The sequence below is a fragment of the Athene cunicularia genome (genome assembly GCF_003259725.1).
Source record: "Athene cunicularia isolate RWA chromosome 2 unlocalized genomic scaffold, athCun1 chr2_part1, whole genome shotgun sequence".
Lineage (NCBI taxonomy): Eukaryota > Metazoa > Chordata > Aves > Strigiformes > Strigidae > Athene > Athene cunicularia.
This window is the reverse complement of record NW_020799095.1, coordinates 111069838-111090764: the sequence shown is the minus strand read 5'-3', so window position 1 is coordinate 111090764 and position 20927 is coordinate 111069838. Positions and strand designations below refer to the sequence as shown.

Below are 20927 nucleotides of genomic sequence, written 5' to 3'. Positions count from 1 at the left end.
TATGAAAAGGTGTGTAGACTGCCAAATTGCTTAAATTTTACTGAGAGGTGATAGATATAGGTCAAGGCTAGATCTTAAAATTCACTAAAAATGTGAATTTGTAATTTAAAATACCATTTTTATAGATGGCTGTTAGTAATTTTTGTCTGTCTCTTCAGCATAACCTTATGAGTAGAAGGGGTGAGGGCATAATGATTAGTATGAGGATTGAAGAAGCAGAAAGATTTGTCAGACTGATACTGAAGGATATGCTATCCTCTTTTATGTTCAGTTATTCAAGCTATTAGCCAGGATTCCTGTATGATTTATGCATTAAGTAATTGTTCACTGAGGAATTAATGCATGACTCAAAATGTATTTTTAATTCAGATTCTAGTATATTATTCTAGTTTAATAATGTTATTTTTCTTTTTCATTACATGTAAGATATCTTGATGCAGTGCAGCTTTGTCTTAACTATTTTAATCCTTAAAGTAATTGTTTTTAATATTAAATGTGCAACTGTCATGCATTAACTGGAATATAAAGTACTGTGTCTAGAAACAGCAGCTTACAAATACTGGTTTTTGATTTCTTTATAATTATACTACATGTGTATATTGGGCTTGGGGGAAGCAGAAGGATAAAAATTTTAAATTTTTAAAGAAACCTCAAAAGAAAATGTACAGATGTGTTATTGCTTCATCAAAGTAATACGTAAACAACCTTCATTCCTTGTTTAATTATAATTTAGGAAACTGAAATGCGTGGTATCTTTTGTACTTTTTTTAGTGATGTATTTTGCATTATGTTTATACAGTACATTTCTTATTTCAATAATACTTTTTTCTGTTTTCAGACCAATTTTAACACTGTTCTGGCAAGAGAGAAAATGAAAAAAGAAAACATAATTAATGACCTTAGTGACAAATTAAAAGTGCTTACACAACAGCAGGAAAAGGATAAGGGTAAGCAAAGTTCTGAAGAAGTGTTGTTCTTTTCTAATTGGAAAATTCCATTCACTAAAGATTCCTTTTGATCCTTAGTGCTGCTGTTAGTAAAATAATTTTTATTTATTTTTGTCATAGATTTGATTGAGACACTTTCTGAAGATCGAGCTCGCTTACTTGAAGAGAAGAAAAAGCTTGAAGAAGAAGTTAATAAACTGAAAAGCAGTAATTTTTCTCCATCAACCTACTCAGCAGCAGCTTCAGAACCTTGTGGAGCCTGCGCAGCTGATATTCCCACTGACACAGACAGATTGGTTTCTGACATTGCAGCTGAAGGGAGAATGGACTCCACAATGGAAACCAGTATGATGGCTGTGCAGTAAGTATGAGGCATTGTAGCCAAAATAAACAAAACATGCTCTCATTCTTTAAATGTGTACTGTTGGATGTTGTGAAGTTAAAATGATCATGTTTAACACTCCTTTTCCTTTTGATGTTCTTATTCTTTTAAATGTATGTGTATAATTGTGATGTCACAATCATCAGAAATGTGTGATTTTTGCTAACTTAAGTATGCAACATAAAGCTGAAACTTGGCCCCACAATTATGAGATGAAAAAATAGACCTAAGTATATCAAATGTAAGTCAAACAGGAGAAGAACAATTGTAATAGTGAAAGAGCTGGGTGGCTGCATGTTATTGGCATATCTTCTGAACAGTGCCTGGCTCTTATTTAAAAACAAAAAAACTTTATAATTGTTAGTAAGAAAGCAAAATAACATTCCTTGATAAAGAGGAAGGGGTGATAGGTATGCTTGGTAGAAATTAGGCTGAATCCTCAGGGTTCCAAACAAGTAATGGGACTCAGGCTGATTAAGTGGCCTTGATGGATTGATGTATTGTATTATTGGACAGAAGGACAGGTATGCAGCATCCCTTTGTTTGTATAACTTTTGAATCATCAGTACTGCTGGCTGTGATGTACTGCTAAGGCAGGGATGGGACTGGGAAAAAAAATGCAATGATTTAAACCTGTACTGGAGGAAAACAGCTAGGGCAAGCAACTTAAGTACTTCAAACTAAACTTTTTACTTAAAATTGGTGGTTCTGTGTTTGGAACTGGTTGATAATCCGGATTTACAACAGATTCAAATAACATACTGATATTGCGTGCATTTAACTGTTTTATCACGCTTTTTTTACGGAGGTTTAATTAAGCAGAGGTTACTTTGCAGGTAGATGTCTGAAACTGTGCTTGAAATACTGAAGTAATTATAAGAGATCAGAGGGAATTTCTGCAGGTTTTTTGCATTCATCAACTTTGGCATATATCGCCTTGCCTAGTAATTTAAGAGTCTATTTGTAACGCTAGTGGACTGTGACCTGGTCTCAGTACATGACTATGAAATCCTCTGAACTTAAATAATTCTGACTGGTATAAATTTGTCCTTTTGGTTGCTGTCAGGAATCCAGCCTACTGTGGATGTATTTCCCATTTTTTCAATACTGACTGCCATGAAAAGGTACATCAAGTTCAGAACCTTGACTCTCACTTTAAACGTACCTAAAATAATTTTGTAAAGGTTTTTAAATAGTAAAGATTGTCTGTTGCTCCAGGAGAAGAAATCATGATGATGCATGCAAAAATCCTAAATTTGTTTCAATTTTGTGAACCATTTTTGTGAATTTCTCACAAATGTAGAATGTTAGGCTTAAAAATTGTCTTAAACTGAGCATATTCTATCATGTACTTTGATACACATATCATGTATCGTTTTAATGTACACATGATACGTGTGCATTAAAACAGGACTCGTCATTAGAAGATTCTCAGATGTTAGGTTATTGCAGTATGAGAATTCATTCAGAGTAGATTACTGGGAGAGAGTTCAGGAAAAAAAGGTGAAGAAGTTCTGTCCAGGGCATTCCAATTGTGTTTTAATTCCCTATGAAAACTGGGAAAAAAAAAATAAAAATTAAAATCTACATTATGAGTATGTTTCTGTTATAGCAACCTAAGAGAATTGCAATAGTCAACTTTTAATATTTTTTATTAATTAATGAGAACTGTTCTTCACACTAATACTTCATATCCCCTTGTGGTAGAAGATTGCATTTTTAAAATTCTCTTATACTAGGAATACTAATTTTACGATCCTTTTCTACCTTGTCTAAAGAATTTGGATGCGAACTGGAAGGCACTTCTAAGTATTAGCAGTCACATGGAATGTTTTATTTTATGTTTTTACACCTGCAGTAGTTTTTTTAATAATCTTTTAGTACATCAGTTATGATTGTCAGATTTCCTCTCTTCTCCTCATCCTCCCATAGACTCCATGATTTCTGAAGGTGATACATATCACATGCTGCGTCATGTTACTCTGAATGAACAGCAAGCCTGCTTTTTTGTTTACCTCAGTGCAATGAGATGTTTTGGGAAGACAGATCTTGTCATCTTATTTTAAATAAAACAAAAGTTCAAATGCTTGTATTTCTGAGGCTTCTCAAAATCTCTGACTTATGCTTCAGAATAAGTACAGTGTAATGTAGTGTTCATTTGCATGGAAAAAAGTTTAGAATCCCAAATTAATTTCATTATATCCCTAATATGATTCAAAGTTTGTCTTTACTCATTAAGAACACTTACCTGAAGAAATTGGCTGCATCTTTAAATCACCCACTTGATACAATTTACAGATTTTCACTGTTGTTGAGAGGGAAGCTGAATAACTAACTTGCTTGCTACCCTCTTACCTAGAATCTTTGTAGAAGATCATTAAGCAATTTCATTTTAGGCATTTTCTCACTTCTGTGCCACTAGCTTTATGAACAATCCCAGAATATTTTTTATCTCTAGCAGAAGTAATGAACCTGGCTAGGGTTCACACAGGTAGAATGAGGTTTTGCCAGAGAAGCAAAAGCAGAATTGTTAGCTATACTTACATTCACTTTAATCAGCATGCATAAACAACTGATGCTGCCTAACCTGGAATAATATACCCAGTGCATTAAATACTGTGGAAGCAAGGATTAAAACAGTTGCTGCTTACGAAACTAAACTTGGACCAGTAATCAATAAAACACTGAAATACCCTATCTTTAGAAGGAGAAATATTTCTTACAATTTCTTTCATTCTAGTCTGAACCTTTCAAGACAGATTTATAAAAAAACTTGAAAAGCTAAACTGAAAAACAAAAAATGTTGGCTTAATATACTAAAAGTTAGGTAATAAATAAGAGGGAATTATTACAGTTTTCTATCGACTTGTTCCTATAACATAAGAGCTAAACAACCTTTTAACTGAATTAATTAATTAGCATGGCTTAATTATTCATTATTTCTAATTTGGTATCTTGCTTGGATTCATGTTTTGTCAGATTGGATGAATGGACTATATGTCCAATAGCATGTCCATTTTCTTTTCCCAACCAAATCAGTTTAGACTGCAGAATACATTGTTTCTTCCTTATTAACCTGCCCTTAAAAATGTATTTTAATTGTATTAGGAATTACTCTCTGTATTCTTATGAAACTTCTCATTAGGCTGTTAACATTATCTTATTGTGCCCCAGTTCTCAGTTTATCTCACAGATAAACAGGGGCAATTAGCAAGTGCACATTAGTGAGTCTCTAACAGAGTCTCAGGGCAGAGAGCCTTTAAACTACAAAGATTAGGAAAATAGGACATTGTAGAGCCGAATCACATTATCAAGAGTGCCAAAGCATCTGCCAAATGCTTTAACTGCCAAAGCATCTGGAGCTGAATCTTTAATCTTTTGAAAATAATGGAAAATATGCAGAAATGGCCCCATGTAACTTTATAAACTAATCAGTGACTGAAACTTCACTTGTTGCAATGAAGCTCCTTGGGTTTAAAGTTTAAAAAAAAAAAAAAAAAAAATCCCCCCCAAACCTGCCAGAAATGTTGACAGTCATTCTTAAGGTAGCTTTCTGTGCTGTTCCCTCTGTATTAGCAAATGCATGGCACACATCACTGAGTGAAGATCGGGAGAGCGGGAAGAAGATAATTTTTGATCAGGAAAAAAATTTCATTTTTAACCTACCCTTTTTTTTTTTTTTCCCTTTAGTGAGAATGTCCATATGTCTGAAGAAAAACAGAGGATAATGTTATTGGAAAGAGTGAGTAGCTTGTGAGGTTAAGCATTACAACTAAGTACTTATAAGTATGTATGTGTGAAGTTGTGCTGTGGTCAGTTGTATACCCTGATGCAATGTAGTAACTGTAAGGCTTATAAATACTCTAGGGAATGGCTTTTCATTGTACCCTATTTAGATCAGTATAATTCATTGAAGTAATTAAAAATAAATATTTATTAATAAATATTTAATACCATTGTACTTGGCCTAGTTTAAAGTTTGTTTATTCTGTTTATGTAGGCTTCAGTATGAATGAATCAGGTGTAATAATTCACTAGGAGTGACAGGTCATTGATCTAGGGAATTCCTATAGCAAAAAAAACCCCTGTTTTGATTACTTTTTCAAATTAAGGCATCCAGAGCAGCTGGACAGGAATTAAGATTGATTTATCTGTTCCCTTTGGAAATGTGTAATTGCTCCTCTTAGGCTGCTATTCCTTAGATAATTTTAATTTTACTTGGGTGTATTATAATATTTGCAATATTACATCTGTAAAAAGTGAAATTGCAGTTATGTGCTTAAAATTACAATTTTCTGAAGTAATTGTCATGTTCCTACAAGCTAGAATTATAAGTTTACACATCACCCCCCACTTATCTCAAATATATACCCTAAGTTTTCACTTCTGTTACAATTTTTATTTTCAGGATAGGTTTCCATGTACAGTGAGTAACTGAACCTTTTTGATGAAATAAAAGTTGTTATTCTTTGTAAAAGCTATAATTAACCCTTTGTAGTTACACAGGAATATTTCACATTCTAGTAATTTTTAACTAACTGGTCATATCTCACTCCATTCCAAGTTGCCTTTTTTCTTGCCTTTTCAAAGTTGATCTTAAAGGAAGAAAGAAAGAGGAAAAAAAAAAAAACAAAACATCTTTAGTTTTCAGCTTTCTAGGATCACTTAGACTAAAATCTGTGATCAATTAGAGACCATGAATGTTTTCTGTTAATGGATTGTGGCATTGTATGATGCAAGTGGCTGGATGTTTCTGACTAGGAGGAGCACTCACATGGTTTATTTTGTCGTCTGCTTACAAAGGATTTGTCACAAGTACAACCTGTAAAAAAGTAACATATTACATTTCTTTTGTTGTTTGTTCTACCAGTGAAATGTTTTTCTAACTTGAGAAGGATGAGTATGGAGATAAGCATAGCTTAACAGTGGGTTTTATAGCACTGTGGTAATTTCTAGACTTCAAATTTTTTTTTACACGTCTCTGCTCAAAAGATATTTTGATACTGTTTTAAAACTGAAGGCTGTAATAAATACGTATATTTTATAAATAGTGTGGCTCTGGTCATACTAAAACTTTTTAAAAATGTTTATACTGTATAAGTTGTATTAGTTAATGAGATAAGATTTTCTTTCAGACTTTGCAGTTGAAAGAGGAGGAAAATAAGAGATTAAATCAAAGATTGGTACGTATTTATGCAATGGGTCTTTTAAGTCTTACAAAAACATAAGAAAAGCTTACTAATGTTAAGTGTGTTAAAATCTAAAAATGTGGGGTTTATTAACATCAAAAATGTTTTAAGGCAAGTGGCAAATAGGTAACCCGATAACCTTTCAGATGTACCTCAATTTAGCAGTTTTCTCGTGGAAAATATTTACAGGACTGGAGAGAAAAAGACTTTTTCCCGAAGAATGCAGACCATCCAGGCTTGGGGTAGGAGGAGTTAATTTCAGTGGTGCCATGGCTTAGTCTTTCAAGAACAGTAGATTGAAGGCCAGTTTACAAGAATGTAAATATGCCTGTACGTTAAGCATAATTAGGAGTGTTAGAAATAACTTGGAGATTGTTTCTGGAAAACTGCACCTGTCATTTTTGTAAGGTTCTGCCTAGCAACTGGAAATACAAACAACCATTGTCTTAAACATTCAAAAAATAGTCAATACCTATGGAAGGAAAAAGAATGTAGTGACAGAGTTCCCTTGATTCCTGTGCTGTGAATCCTTCTTTTATTTATCCACAGTTTATCCTTGCTAGCAGGTCACAACCTTAAGTCCTAAAAAAAGTTACTGTGTGTATGGGTAACAGACACATCCTTTGGTAGTTTATTGGTTGGACTGGCCATGGAGATCTCACTTTAAGTGACGGGTGCTATCAGTTCCTAGCAAACTCCTAGATATCTGTGCAGTTGCAAGTTACATTTCATAGCTAAAGTGTCTGATCATTTTCTCCAGTAGGAGCTGCCATTTTTTCTGTCTGGGATAGGATTAGAATTTACTGTATAATTTGTTGTTGCAAATACTCAAGTATGAAATTGCTATTTTTTTTTTCACACTTTCTATTCCACATTAAAACCTGTACCTAATAACCCTGCATAAGAAAGGATTCTAAGACATGTAAAAGCATATTTTATGAAAGGATTTTTTAATTCAGAATGTCAATGAAGTGCACAAAAGGTATTTCAGTGTAGTTTGACCAGTGTGTTCTGAGTTTTGTTGTAAAGTCTTCTAAACATCTCTGTAGATTTCCTGAATTATATTCTTGATCTCTTGTCATGTCAGTAAAATTAAATTGAAGAAAACATGGTGTTGTACAAGACAAACACAAAATTCTTTTTGTTGTTATGGTTAATACCAAGCTGCGTAGGAGAAATTGGTAGCTCATTGGTGTGTAAAGCAATTCAAAATTGGTTTCTAAATGGACATAGGAACATAGTATATTTTCAGTTCCTTACTTATAAATTGGTTATTTCATAGGTAAATTATTTTTATTTCTTGTCTCTTCAGACTTATTTCTCCCCCACTCCTTCCCAATACACTTTTAAACTGAAATATGCATCAACGCTTAAATATCAGTATTTATTTCTATTGAGCTACTTCATATAAGGAACCCAGTAAAACTTTCTTTGAGTTTTAATGGAAATATTCTTAACATTCCAATTTGTTCTGTTTTTCTTAAAATTAGAAATTAATGAAAAGTACAGAAACCAAACTAGTTTGCATTTTAATTTAACAGTTTAAAAAAAAAAAAAGAAAAAAAATTGGTCTTAACATCTGAAGAGAACTCTAAAATGCTTTTGCGAACAATCTAAGCAAATTATATGCATTTGACAACTTGCATGTTAGCTGCAACTTTTTCAGGAAATAAAAGTAGAATGTGAATAAGTCAAAGAAATCTAGTTTCTAACTGAAAAAAAAAATATCTCAAGTTGGACGCCATAAAGAAAGCTACTGAAATTGTTATCAGAAGTTGAGAGCTTTTTGTGTTGTATGAGACTGTTTGGACTCATTTTCTGAAGAAATAAAGAAAACAAGCTGTGAATAGGTTTCAAGTTCCTATTAAGACAGGCTAATACTGTTTTCAGGAAACTGAAGGAGGGGGAGACTGACAGTAGGAAATATTCTGTAGGTAACAATATTTCAGTTACAGCTGAAAAATCATGTGCTAAACTTCAAGTATGAGTAATCTAGATTTGAACAACATGCATAAATGGACCAGGAAGTAGGAACCTATGGAAAAAACTGCAAGTCAGAGTTTCTCCAGGGCAATTACTGCTTTCTGTAAGGAAGTTACCAAAGGGTAATGAAATATATATGTTTACATCAGATCAGCTTCTCTATCTACTTGTCTATATGTGGGCTATGTATCGCTTTGTAGATATGAAGTAGCATTAGCCATTTTCATTTCTTATCACAGTTACTGTAGAAAGTGTATGTACTTACATTCACTTTTAGATCTTGTTTATCCTGTTGAAGTTGATTCATGTGTCAGTATTAATTTTAAACAATTCAAGACGAAAATCATGCATATAGTAAATAAGAATTATATAATTTGTTTGGTCTTAATAAATTTTACACCAGTAACCTACCATCAGCCTTTTTCAAAATGCCAGTGGCTTCTGTGTTAGAGTGCACAGCTGTATCATGGGTCTTATATTATCAGAACATATCTTCACTGGCACTCATGTGGAAAGCACTTCTCAGTTTAAATAATGAGGGAGAAGTTACTTATGTAAGGAAGTTCTTACATAAGTGACTTGTAGCTATGTGAAAAAAAAACAACTGAACAAAACCAACAAAACAACCAAAACCAAACCACCAGAACCACAACCAATCAAACCTACAGAAAAGGATGACAGAGAAGTATGCTGTCTCCTTGACTGAATGTAAGATCTACAAGAATTGGCATTTTTTGGGATCAGTAATATATGATTTATCTTAACCATATTGTTACCTGCAATGTACATTTCATGATGGCTTGCCAATATTCTATAGCTTTTCTCTTTTCTAACAGATGTCCCAGAGCATGTCATCAGTATCCTCAAGACATTCTGAAAAAATAGCAATTAGAGAGTAAGTACACGTTAGTTTTCATACAAACAGATAGATATACCTTAAATAATAAGTATGTAGTTAAAGAAGGTCACAATTCTTCTGTTCTTACTCTGTGGTGAAAAGATATACAGGTAATATCTATAGTTTAGGTGTCAGTTACTAAACCACCCCATTGGGACATAAATTTTATAAACCATTTTTTTAAAATAAAAAAAAGCCTTTCAGAATTGTGTTTGTCAGCAGCTTTCTTGAGTTCTGTGCCTTTCTTTATAGAGTTCATAAGGATAATACCTAATGAGATTTCTAGAATCTTCCCAGAGCTTTCTTTTCAATTACTGTTTATCTGTAACCTTCTTGAAATCACGCTAAGAGAAATTGGGAGTTCTTTTCACTCAGAATATGCGTAGTGCTCCTTTATATTTCAAGATAAGTTTTACCTTCCTGGTCATCAAAATTTTTGTCTTAGCTTGACAGAATGCAGTTAAATTAACTCAAATATTTTATTATATATCAATCTTACCAGCTGCATGTAGAATTGTTGCTGGAAAAAGAAGTATTCTTGCAAAATATGAAAGCTTTGTCTGTAGCTTTCTGTTAAGTAATTTATCAGTCTGATATTGAGTAATATACAAAATCTTTTTCAAAAAAAGCCCAACAGAGGTTATGCCTGTAATGTTTTCTGATTTACACCAAATGGCATTTTTATTGTAACAAGGTCAGTATATGCAGAATCAGCTTTTTCTATAAGCTTCTGAATATTCTGGCAACTCTCTTGGTAGTCTTTGAGAAAAATGTCATGAAAGAATTCATCTGTCCAGTAGAGATGTCTTTAAGTCTGTCTAATCTGTTATCATCATCAGTCCAGGCGGAAGAACTTGGTGTATTGTTTATTTAATCTGAAAGTGAACTTTAAAGATGAGCTAAATATCCTTCTAGATTTACCTATTTATCTCTATCTATGTATCTGCGGTCTCCTTTTATGGAGAAGAGTTTTCTACTTCCTTTGCCACTTCCTCTGCCATCCTCATAGTAGTAATATTTATTCTTAGACCTCTCTCATGGTCTAATGCTTAATTTGTAGCTGGTTTAGGCTTCATTTCATTAGTGGGCAAATAATTTAATTTCAGCACACTTGCACTGTGAAACAGAAGTTGGAGACAGAAAAAGTTCTCTGAATTCTGTTACTGAAACTTGGCATGTGAACTGGGTGACTTCTTGTGTTATCCTGGCATCAGGAAGAAACAGATTTTTGAAACCTTTTATGTAAAGTCACCATGGTATTTCTTTTTTTTAAATGAACACTTCATCCCTTCTTTGTCCTGTGTGCATAAAATTTTAAAACTGAATAGCTATATAAAAGTGTTGCTGTAGTTTTCAGTGTTCAAATTGACTTTAGTTCAAAAGTGTTTGTGAGCACAGTCAGTGATCATTACAGTAAGTGTGGGTGAATAAAAATAATATAAAATTGAAATGTTAGTATTTTAAGTACTTTTATATTTTAAAGGAAAACCATCAGTTCTTTTGAAAAAAATAATTCAAGCTGATAGGTGTAGAAGAAAATTTCAAAAACACTTTTTAAAAGGTAGTTTTGTTGACTTCAGAAAACATAAAATGTACTGAGTTGACATAAGTAGAAATGTCTGTACTGCTGTTCAGCTATGACTTAGTTTGTGCAATACTTGGGGAAAAAAAATGTAGTGTAATTAATGTTTTAAAATTCTGTGCTTTTTTAGTTAAGTTCTTTGATTTTATTATTTTTTCCAGTTTTCAGGTTGGCGATTTAGTTCTCATAATCTTGGACGAAAGGCATGACAACTATGTATTGTTTACTGTTAGTCCAACCTTGTATTTCCTGCACTCAGAATCTCTTGCTGCACTGGATCTCAAACCAGGTGAGTGTGGTAAGTGTCATATTACTTTCAATTATTACCTTCTCCTACAAATAACACTCTTAACTTTCTAACATTTAGTGATTTTATAAATATATATGTGATTAATATGAGAAGCCTGTAATAATACAGATGGCTATCAGCTATCTTTGTAGCTTTTGCTGTTTGTTTGCATAGAATCATAGAATGGTTTGGGTTGGAAGGGACTTTAAAGATCGTCTAGTTCCAGCCCCCCTGCCATGGGCAGGGACATCTTCCACTAGACCAGGTTGCTCAAAGTCCTGTCCAACCTGGCCTTGAACACTGCCAGGGAGGGGGTAGCCACAACCTCTCTCGGCAACCTGTGCCAGTGTCTCAGCACCCTCACAGTAAAGAATTTCTTCCTTATATCTAATCTAAATCTTCCCTCTTTTAGTTTGTTCTGTCACTCCATCCCTTATAAAAAGTCCTTTCCCATCTTTCTTGTAGGCCCCCTTTAGATACTGGAAGTTTGCTGTAAGGTCTTCCTGGACCCTTCTTGTCTCCAGGTTGAACAACCCCAATTCTTTCAGCCGGTCTTCATAGGGAAGGTGCTCCAGCCCCCTGGTCATCTTTGTGGCCCTCCTCTGGACCCGCTCAAGCAGGTCCATGTCTGTCTTATGCTGGGTGCCCCAGAGATGAACACAGTAGTCAGGGTGAGGTCTCACGAGAGCAGAGTAGAGGGGGAGAATCTCGTCCCTTGACCTGCTGGCCACACTTCTCTTGATGCAGCCCAGGATACAGTTGGCTTTCTGGGCTGTGAGTGCACATTGCTGGCTCACAGTCAGTTTTCCATCCACTAGTATCCTCAAGTCGTCCTCCTCAGGGCTGCTCTAAGCCCACTCATCCCCCAGCCTGTGTTTCTGCCTGGAATTGCCTCAACCCAGGTGCAGAACCTTGCCCTTGGCCTTGTTGAACTTCTTGAGGTTTGCATGGGCCCACCTCTCCAGCCGGTCATGGTCCCTCCGGATAGCATCCCTTCACTCCACTGTGTTGACTGCACCACGCAGCTTGATGCTAAACATTTTTCAAGGCAGAACATTTTAAATCAAAAATTTGTATAGATGTTAACATCTTGGAAAAATAGGGGGAAGTATCTGCATCTTCAGAGAAAGTTTTAAAAAAAGAGGGAAGATACCTATGCTAACATGTCCATAGGGTAAACGTTCCCATCAGGCTGCTTAGCTATTCAGTAGCATGAATAATAATAATGTATAATTCTGTAGGTCTTGGGCCTCTTTTTCTTGTGGATTTATGTCTTCAATGTCTTTTTTGATGAGGAAAGAAAATACAAGACTCAACATTTCTGTCAAAGCTGCATTCTCTGTTCCTATTTTTTAATACCTGATTTTATGATGTTCTTTGAAGGTTGTCTTTGGATAAAATTTGTTTTCTCTGTAGCACATCTTCTGCAAAGTGACTGGAATTATGAACCCAAGGACATGTCTGAAATGAGAAAATACAGACCACAGTATATGGCGATTTGCAAGCAATGATTTTTGCTGATAAAGTTTTTGCACCCAATTTAAATGGTGTTTAGAAGGACTGATAATTTTTCAGATAACAGTTTCTGTAAGTTTTGCTTATGTCCAGGTTGATGGCGCATTTGCTTTTTTCATCCCTTTATCTTCAGATTTTTCACTGACTGTTTTTGGCAGCTATATAAACTTAGTTAAATTGAAGTAATTTTTTTTTTTTTAAATGAGGAGAAATAAAAATGCTTTGCACTAAACAATGTGCTACACAAGAGATCCATGCAAACATCTTTAAACTGTCACATGTAGTTTTTGCAAACCAACACATGCACCCAACTTGGCAGAAATGTCTGAGAACACACATCAAAAGAAAATGTTTTATTAATTCTTATTTATCAGTTGAAGTTTCTATATGTTATTGCATGTCAGAAGCTGTCAACTTATTTTCAGTGAGCACACTCGTGGATTTCAGTTATGATGAAAGGTGATAGCTCTTAAATAATTGTGTAGTCTACAGAAGACCACCAAGCTGTAACTGAGTTCTTGGACTGCTGAAGGATCTGTACCATGTGTGTTCTGACAAATGTACAGGAAGAACTCCTCTCTTGCAGATGTAACACATTCTGAACTATGGCATTAGTAGTGCATACATAACTATGTGAAAAATGATTGAAGTTCTTACTGTTGGTTTACATATATAAGGTAAAAGCCTTGTCAGTTTGTATATTACTCTGAGTACACAATTCACTGACCTGTCTGCTTTCAAATGGACTTGGCTTGCTCCATTCCTTACCAAAGGAAGGAATTCTCAAATTTAAGAAAACTGCACATAAAACCAACGTGGGATTACCATTTGCTTTAGGAGCACATTTGTCTCTTGCTCAGTACTTCAAGAAACCATGTCTTAATTCAGTTTCTGCATTAAGGAAGTGAGAAAAATGAAACCCAGAACACTTTTATTGTTTGTGATAAATTAAAATTGGTGTGGACCTAGGTACTGCAAATTATTGTTTTAAGGGCTGCCAAAATATTGCATCTAAATCTGGCCTTTTATACTAATGTGTACATATCAAGTTAATAATTCTGTATAGATCCACTTAGTCTTGTCAGGAATGTAGGCTGTTACAGGTTGTCTCTGTGTACATTAAGCGCACTTAGAATGCTATGACAACACTGAAATTGGTTGAGGACTGCATGGTTTCTGTGTTGTCCCTTATCTTCGGGATACAGAAGCTTTCATCAGCAAACGTAAGGAGAAAAACCCTGCCTCGTTCTATCTTTGTCAGATCAATGAAGTCTGTCAGCCAAGCAAATTTAAAAACAAACTAAGGATTTTTTGTAATTTAAATGTTAGTTGTAGAGCGTTCATGCCAGATGTGAATATTTTGTGCTGATTTGTAGGAGTGTGGAATAGACAGAATCTGCTCCATTGTCAATAGCCAGATTAAACTTGAAGGGTAAGATTAAAATTTCAACCTCTGTTTCTTGGGTGACTCATGTTCTAGTCACTAGATACTGTATCTCATAAATAGTCATGCTTAGAAAAGCACTGATTTTAGTATTATGCAGAGCATATGTGAGCTGTTCCTTCTGTCTGTTTTGAAGTTTTCTTCATGGCATGATTAGTGATAGTTAGAAAAGAGCAAAGCAAGTAAAATAGGTATAATTTCTTGAAAAACAAGACCCATATGCATTTCCTTACTGTTACAGAAATGGCTACAAGCTGAAAGTTTATGCCCACTGTTGCTTTTTTGATCTGTCAGTTTATTATTGAGATTTTTTACTTTTCTGCTTTCTGGACAGTATCAGGTACTCTTAGAAGGCTGCAATCAAAACTAGCAGACTTTTATGGCTTTAAAGTGATTACTTATGAGTAACTAATTTCCATCACTAACACAGAGAAATAATGAAATGTTTCACTAAGGGCAGTAATAACAGCTGAGTACAGAAGACTTTCTGTTCTTTGAAGTACTTCAAGAAATTCTTGTCTTAAATCAGACTAGAAGGTCAAGCTTGGTTGATGAGAGTAATTTAGAATCATTAATTTCAATTTTGATTTTCTTTTGTGTTTTCTAATGTTAGCTTTTAAAACAAAAATTAAACTGAAAAATCAATATTTTTTTTGTTTGAAAATGCCGGTGACCTGACTTGATATCACACTTACTTAATTTTTGTTAATTTATTTTTAAAAGGTTTTTTAAGAATTTCTGCTATCAATGAAATAATTTTAGCAAATAGTCTTTAACTGTATTGAATGTATTATCCTGTTACCGTAGCTGACTATTTAAAATAATAAATATATTGTCTCTTTAGCTTCAGGTGCATCTAGGAGACCTTGGGTGCTAGGAAAAGTGATGGAGAAAGAATATTGCCAGGCAAAAAAGGTAAAGAAATAGTAATGGAAAATCATCTGATAAAATTAATAGACAAGCAAATCAGATTTAATGTTTGTAACAATCTCACTCAATATGTAGAGACTACTTTTAATAATTAAAATTGTCCTAGGTTTTTGCTCCGGTTTTTATTCAGTGAATAGTAAGAGAAGGGGAACTGGAAAAAAGAGCACGTGAGCAGTGGCAGGGGTAGTTGTGTCCATACTGCCCAGAACCTTGACAGACTCCAAAGGGTTTTGTAAATGCTGAGGGTTGGGAATCAGTTTCTGCTTAAAAATATAAAAATAAGAGAAATAAACTCACATTTCTAATGTAATTGTATTTTTTTTTTTTTTGTAGGCACAAAACAGATTTAAAGTTCCTTTGGGTACAAAATTCTACAGAGTGAAAGCAGTACCATGGAACAAGAAAGTATAACACAACAAAATTTTATTCATTCTGTCTTCATTCTTTTTTGACTTGTCCTTCAGTTCTCGTTCATCGCTCCAAATATGAGGCCATCTTTTTATACTGAGGTCATGTGACAAGATACGTCATTGATATACTGCTTTTACTTTTTAACTGGTCACATTTTAGAAACAAGAATTTCATCAAAAACTCTGGCCCTAACTGTTGCAGTTTTTTTACCCAGATAACTTTAGGAGTGTGGACCAAATGAGTTCATTTTCTCAAAGGGCAACCACATGAAACATGGTTTGTTAGCCATGTTAATTGCCTGTTAAATATACATTAGCTTGTATTTAGATGTTAAATGTTAGTTACCATTATTACCAGCATACGTCCTTTTGTGAAATCATTATCAAAGTACTTGCACTCTTTAACAGATTCTTTATATGTGTAAAATTCATCAGCTATTTAAAGAGGAGTGTTCATTGCATGCAGATAATCATATAATTTTTCTTCAACATGAGTTTGCCTCAGTAGATGAATAAAAATAACTACTGCAACTTGTTTCATTACATGAAAATGGTCTTTAATGTTAAAAAGAAACCTTGTAATTTGATAGACTGATTTTGAAAATCAGTCACAGTTAGATCTGCAATCTTCAAAAGCACTTTCGATGGATTGATCACACAGATTCTGAAGGGAAGACACCTGTGCTGTTTGTTCAAAGTGAAGCACTTTTTCTTCCCCACAAAACAGAAATCTTGTATTAATCTATTTAGAAAAATCATATTGATGAAATTGTATTTCATGGTTGAGTTTCAGGAAAAAAACTCATTGTACATTAACCATACAAGAGTCATTTAAGTAACAAACTATTGTAATTGTAAAAGACATGTAGAATTTTAAAACAATAAAGATTTGAAACTGTATGTGTTTGAAGTATTTGTGTGCCTTTTAAATACTATCTATAGTATTTATTTTTTGTTAATCTGTTACAGCTTCTCTGATTCCTCCAACAGTTTCATTCAACATAAATACCTAAATTTTCTAGAATAGGTATTCAGGAGTTACAAGAATTACCTTGTAACCATAAAAAAGAATTTAAGTAGACAGAAATTAATTTTGTCAGCTTATTAAATGGATAAATGATGTTTTTCAAAATAGCTATACTGGCTACATTTTAAAAATGTAGTTAATTTATTTTATGTTTTTTATTAACAGTATAAAAAGATGTACCATAAGTGCATAGAAAGTGAAATTCTGGATTCAACTATGAGCTTATGTCTAGGACTTAATCCATAGAGTTATTCAACTGTGATTTATCTTCAGAAGGTGTGGAGTGGAGGAGGAAGAGAGAGAGAGAAAAGATCACATGAAAATGTCAATGCTACTGCCCATATGTTGCAAATAATACTCCTCCAGACTAACCAGTCCACTTGGATACCCAGAAATTTCTGTATATGCTTTATTTATTTTGTTCCATAACAATTATAAGTTCAGATTTTTATGAAATGCATGGGCTTGTAATTGTATAACAGCTTTGAAATAAATGTAAGACAGTTGATCTCTTGAAAACAGAATGTCATTTTGTCAAGTTGCATTCTTACCTGATTGTTGATGTACCGACTTTTTAAAATTACTTATCAAGAAAATGTGCCTTGTTCAAGAACGATATTACCATAGTTGAGTCATATATGTGTGTATATAAATATATAAATAACATAGATCTATAAAACAGGTTTAAAGCCCAAAAAATCATGATGCAATTTTTTTATCACTGAATGTTTGTCCTTCAACTAAATGGGAATTCAGTTCTGTCTGCAATTTGGTGCAGTCTTCATTTAGTCAACTGAGTCACAAGTGGTTTAAGGTGCACGTGTAGCACAGTTCGTTCCTTCTAATATGCCAAGCGTTTACCCCACTGACAAAACTTTCCCAGGCTCTCATAATCTTTCTCTGCTGTGAATAGTACTTGTCTTTCAGGGACTAAAAAGCCATCAGGTTTTGCTAAGAGGCACAGAGTCCTTCCATTCCTGGGAGGGCAGTTAATTCTTGAGTAGCAGCAATGGATCCATATAGCAACACGCAATCCAGCACGACAGTGTGAGACCTCACTCTTCAGTTATTGAGTAAGTCTACTTCAAAGATAGATACAAGGTCCCCCAGAATTTCTTCATGGAGGAAAGGATGCCTTCGTCAAGTTACTCCAGATGGGATAAAGCCAGATTTGGCAATGGCCCTACAGGAATGTCACCTACAAGCAGCACTCCTTTTTGGGCATACAAAATTAAAGTGATTTTCTGATACTCTAATCTCATTGAGTACTAAGGCCTGTGCATCTTGCTGCTCAGTGGATGACATACCATGAAGTTCATCGAAGGTTCTGAGATGGTGTCCTGAATGCAGAAGTGAGGCGGGTCCAGAATGCCACACTGAGAAATAAAAACTCCCAAAAGTCAGAAATTCATCTTGGTCTGTAAAAAAAACTGAGCTTTCTAGTCTCAGTTTATAGTTGCCCAGATTAAAAAAAAATATATATGTGTTTAAGCTTATATGTGGACAGTAGCAGTGTTGATTTATGATGGTATGAAGGTTGGCTTGATTTCTAGCTGAAAGGCATGACTGATGTTTACATAACTCAGAAACACATGAGCAATATATGAAAGTGAAGTTGTGAAACACCTAAATAAATTGATTAAAATAAAGTACTGTAATGCAAACAGGGAAGAAAAAGTCCTTCCCTGCTGATATCTGCCACTTAAAAGAATACCAGGATGTATCTGTTATTGTTACATGACATTGTATTTTTAAAATATAAATAACCAGCAATGACTTTGGTTTTTAGGAATATTTGTCATGTGTTTCATTTTATAATCTTTATGTATATTTGAAATGGAAATGCTGTCAAACAAACTTCTAACACACTCAGTAATGATTCTGAACAGTCATTGAAAAAAATGTAGTTTACATACTTTTTGTATGTCACAACCTTACTAGTTCTTGAAACTATGCTTGTTATGCACCACCTATGTGTTTCATCTTGTTCCATAATAAAACTTTGTGTATTGATATATAATTTGGATAAGGACAATAATCAGAGGAGATGAAGGAGGATAGAGGATAAATGCAATGATCTGAGATTTTGCTAATTCTTTTGTGCAGCTGTATGTTGGAAACTTAGTGAGTGCTAGAGAGGCCTCTTGTGCTGCTAGTAATACATGTTTATTCTGTAAGTCTGGCTTCAGACAAAGGCAGCTATATTTTTGAAGTGCAAGAAGGAACATGAATGGTAGAGAAAGCTCATTGAAAGCAAATGTTATCCTGCAGACTTAACACAAAAAGGATGTGATAATTTAAATGTTGGGTGGTTTTTTAGTATTCTTGGAAGGCTGCATCCATTTGAATACTCAGAAGCACATAGCTCTTTGTAGCGCTCTGCAATAGGTCTCAAGTCAGGAACTTCTGCTGTTTAGAATTCTGTGGTTCATTTGAATTTAAACTGGTCCTACTCATAGACCATTTTAACACTTAAGTATACACTTTTCCCTAAATGTACTTGTCATTACATATGTTGCATAGCAGCACTGGAAAGTCTGCCCTTTGCAAATTTATTCTATGCCTTTTTGCAGTGCAGGCTTCCTCAGTGACACAATAGTGCATCCTTTCTTGTTTTGTGGAGTTTTAGCTAGAAGATAAATTGGCTGCAAACATAGCAAAAATTAAATAGTATTTTGCAGTGCTTATTTATTCCTATACATTTTTCATTAATAAATTGTAACATAGGGATTTATTTCTTAGTACCAGATTGATAATTCTAGAAATGAAGCATTCACTATACAAGAACTTTTTTTGCCTTTTCAAGCTACATTTGCCTATTAAGCTTCAATGAGCTATTTCAATACTACATTTTAAGGTCACTGACATCTTTAGATCACTTTACAGGCCATTCCACAGCCTAAAACAGTGATGATAAATGATAAAGGATAAACAGTTACTTCCTTTAGCACTCACTGTAGTAACGCTCACTCATATTAACAACATTCACATATAATAATGAGGAGCAGGGGAAAGTTTAGTCCCCAGACTCTAAATACTGGCTAAGAATTGAGTTGAATGTTGATGCACTTAAGCAGTGTCAGACTCACAGAACAGGTGAGGTTGGAAGGGACCTCCCAAGGTTGTCTTCTTCCAACCCCCCGCTCTGACTGAGTTGCTGTGACTTTTTCACTAAAGGCCTTGAGTTTACAACTAACTTGGCAAACATTGAATTTAGTCATTTGTTCTGAAGCCTGGGTTGAAACTGATGGTATAATTTGAGTAATTTTAAAATTTTCCTCTCAAAAAAGTAATTAAGTAAATGCTAGCTTTTCACATGCTTTCACTATTTTTTTTTTTTTTAATTCTAAACACAAGAAATGTCACAGCTGCCAAATTATAATTTCTATGGTGACTCCCAGGAAACACAACAAATTTTTGTTCTGTATAATATTTCTATTTCACATTTGTAGTAGAATGTTTCAAGCCATGAATTTATGATATATTACTGCACTGCTGAATATTTGCTCCATATTTTTGTCTCAATTCTACAATGCTGATTGTGGGTGGCAGCTTTGCTCTTCTTTAACTTTTGCTTGTTGGATATAAATTTGCGGTTTACCTATTTGTCTTAGAACTTTCTTAACGGGTGGTTTCCACTCACTGCATACTTTACTTTTTAGGCAAAATCACGAAATAGCAGATTTTTCTGTGTCAGGAGGATTGTTGCTAGTATCTCCTAATCAAGAATGTGTACCATTTGCCAAAGGGTCCTAATGGCAAACCTTTGTCATCACGTTAATAAATCCTGTTTCTGTTTTAGATCTCTACATGAGATCTACCTATTTTGAATGCGTGGATATATGCTTGTGCACACACCTTTAACAAATACTGATACCTGCAGCCAAAGCTGCTATGTTTTGGCCCTGTTTACCCATTCTGGAAGTATTAGAGGTCCAGAACAATTCAGAGTAATGCTTCATTTTTTTAAATTTTTTTTTTGGTAAAGATTGGACTAGAACTGTGTGTTTATATAACCAAAGCATTTCTGTTTTGTTAAGTGTTTAACATTTATGAGCTTACCCGTTCTGGTGTTATTGTAGGAAAAATATCAAGAACAAACAAGTAGAATAGTCTAAAGATCCTGAATACTTAAGGAGTAGAAGTCCATTTTAAGTAGCTTTGTATTTCTAAGCCTGTATTAATTTAAGGAATTGAATGTTAGCACTTAATGCATAATGTAATTGCAGGGGTGATCAGGAGACTGCTGAGCTGTGCCTCTCGCAGGGTTCTGTTCATCATTAATTGGCTACCATGTCTCTTGTGAACAGTGAGGTATATTTTTAGCACCA

General features: G+C 34.2%; 1 protein-coding gene across 5 annotated transcripts in view; it reads left to right on the top strand.

Annotated features, from left to right (window-relative positions):
- Positions 1 to 16479, top strand: part of RB1CC1 (RB1 inducible coiled-coil 1) — a 67497-nt gene extending 51018 nt beyond the window's left edge. For 4 of the 5 annotated variants that reach the window (XM_026841821.1, XM_026841822.1, XM_026841824.1 and 1 more), the window contains 8 exons: positions 839 to 947; positions 1068 to 1308; positions 5020 to 5071; positions 6465 to 6512; positions 9338 to 9396; positions 11143 to 11279; positions 15074 to 15144; positions 15493 to 16479. In XM_026841821.1, coding sequence (XP_026697622.1) covers positions 839 to 947; positions 1068 to 1308; positions 5020 to 5071; positions 6465 to 6512; positions 9338 to 9396; positions 11143 to 11279; positions 15074 to 15144; positions 15493 to 15570 — 795 coding nt within the window. In that variant the 3' untranslated portion in view covers positions 15571 to 16479. The remainder of the gene's footprint in view (positions 1 to 838; positions 948 to 1067; positions 1309 to 5019; positions 5072 to 6464; positions 6513 to 9337; positions 9397 to 11142; positions 11280 to 15073; positions 15145 to 15492) is intronic. The other variant, XM_026841823.1, reaches the window with a different exon arrangement.
- The last annotated feature ends 4448 nt before the right edge of the window (positions 16480 to 20927 follow it).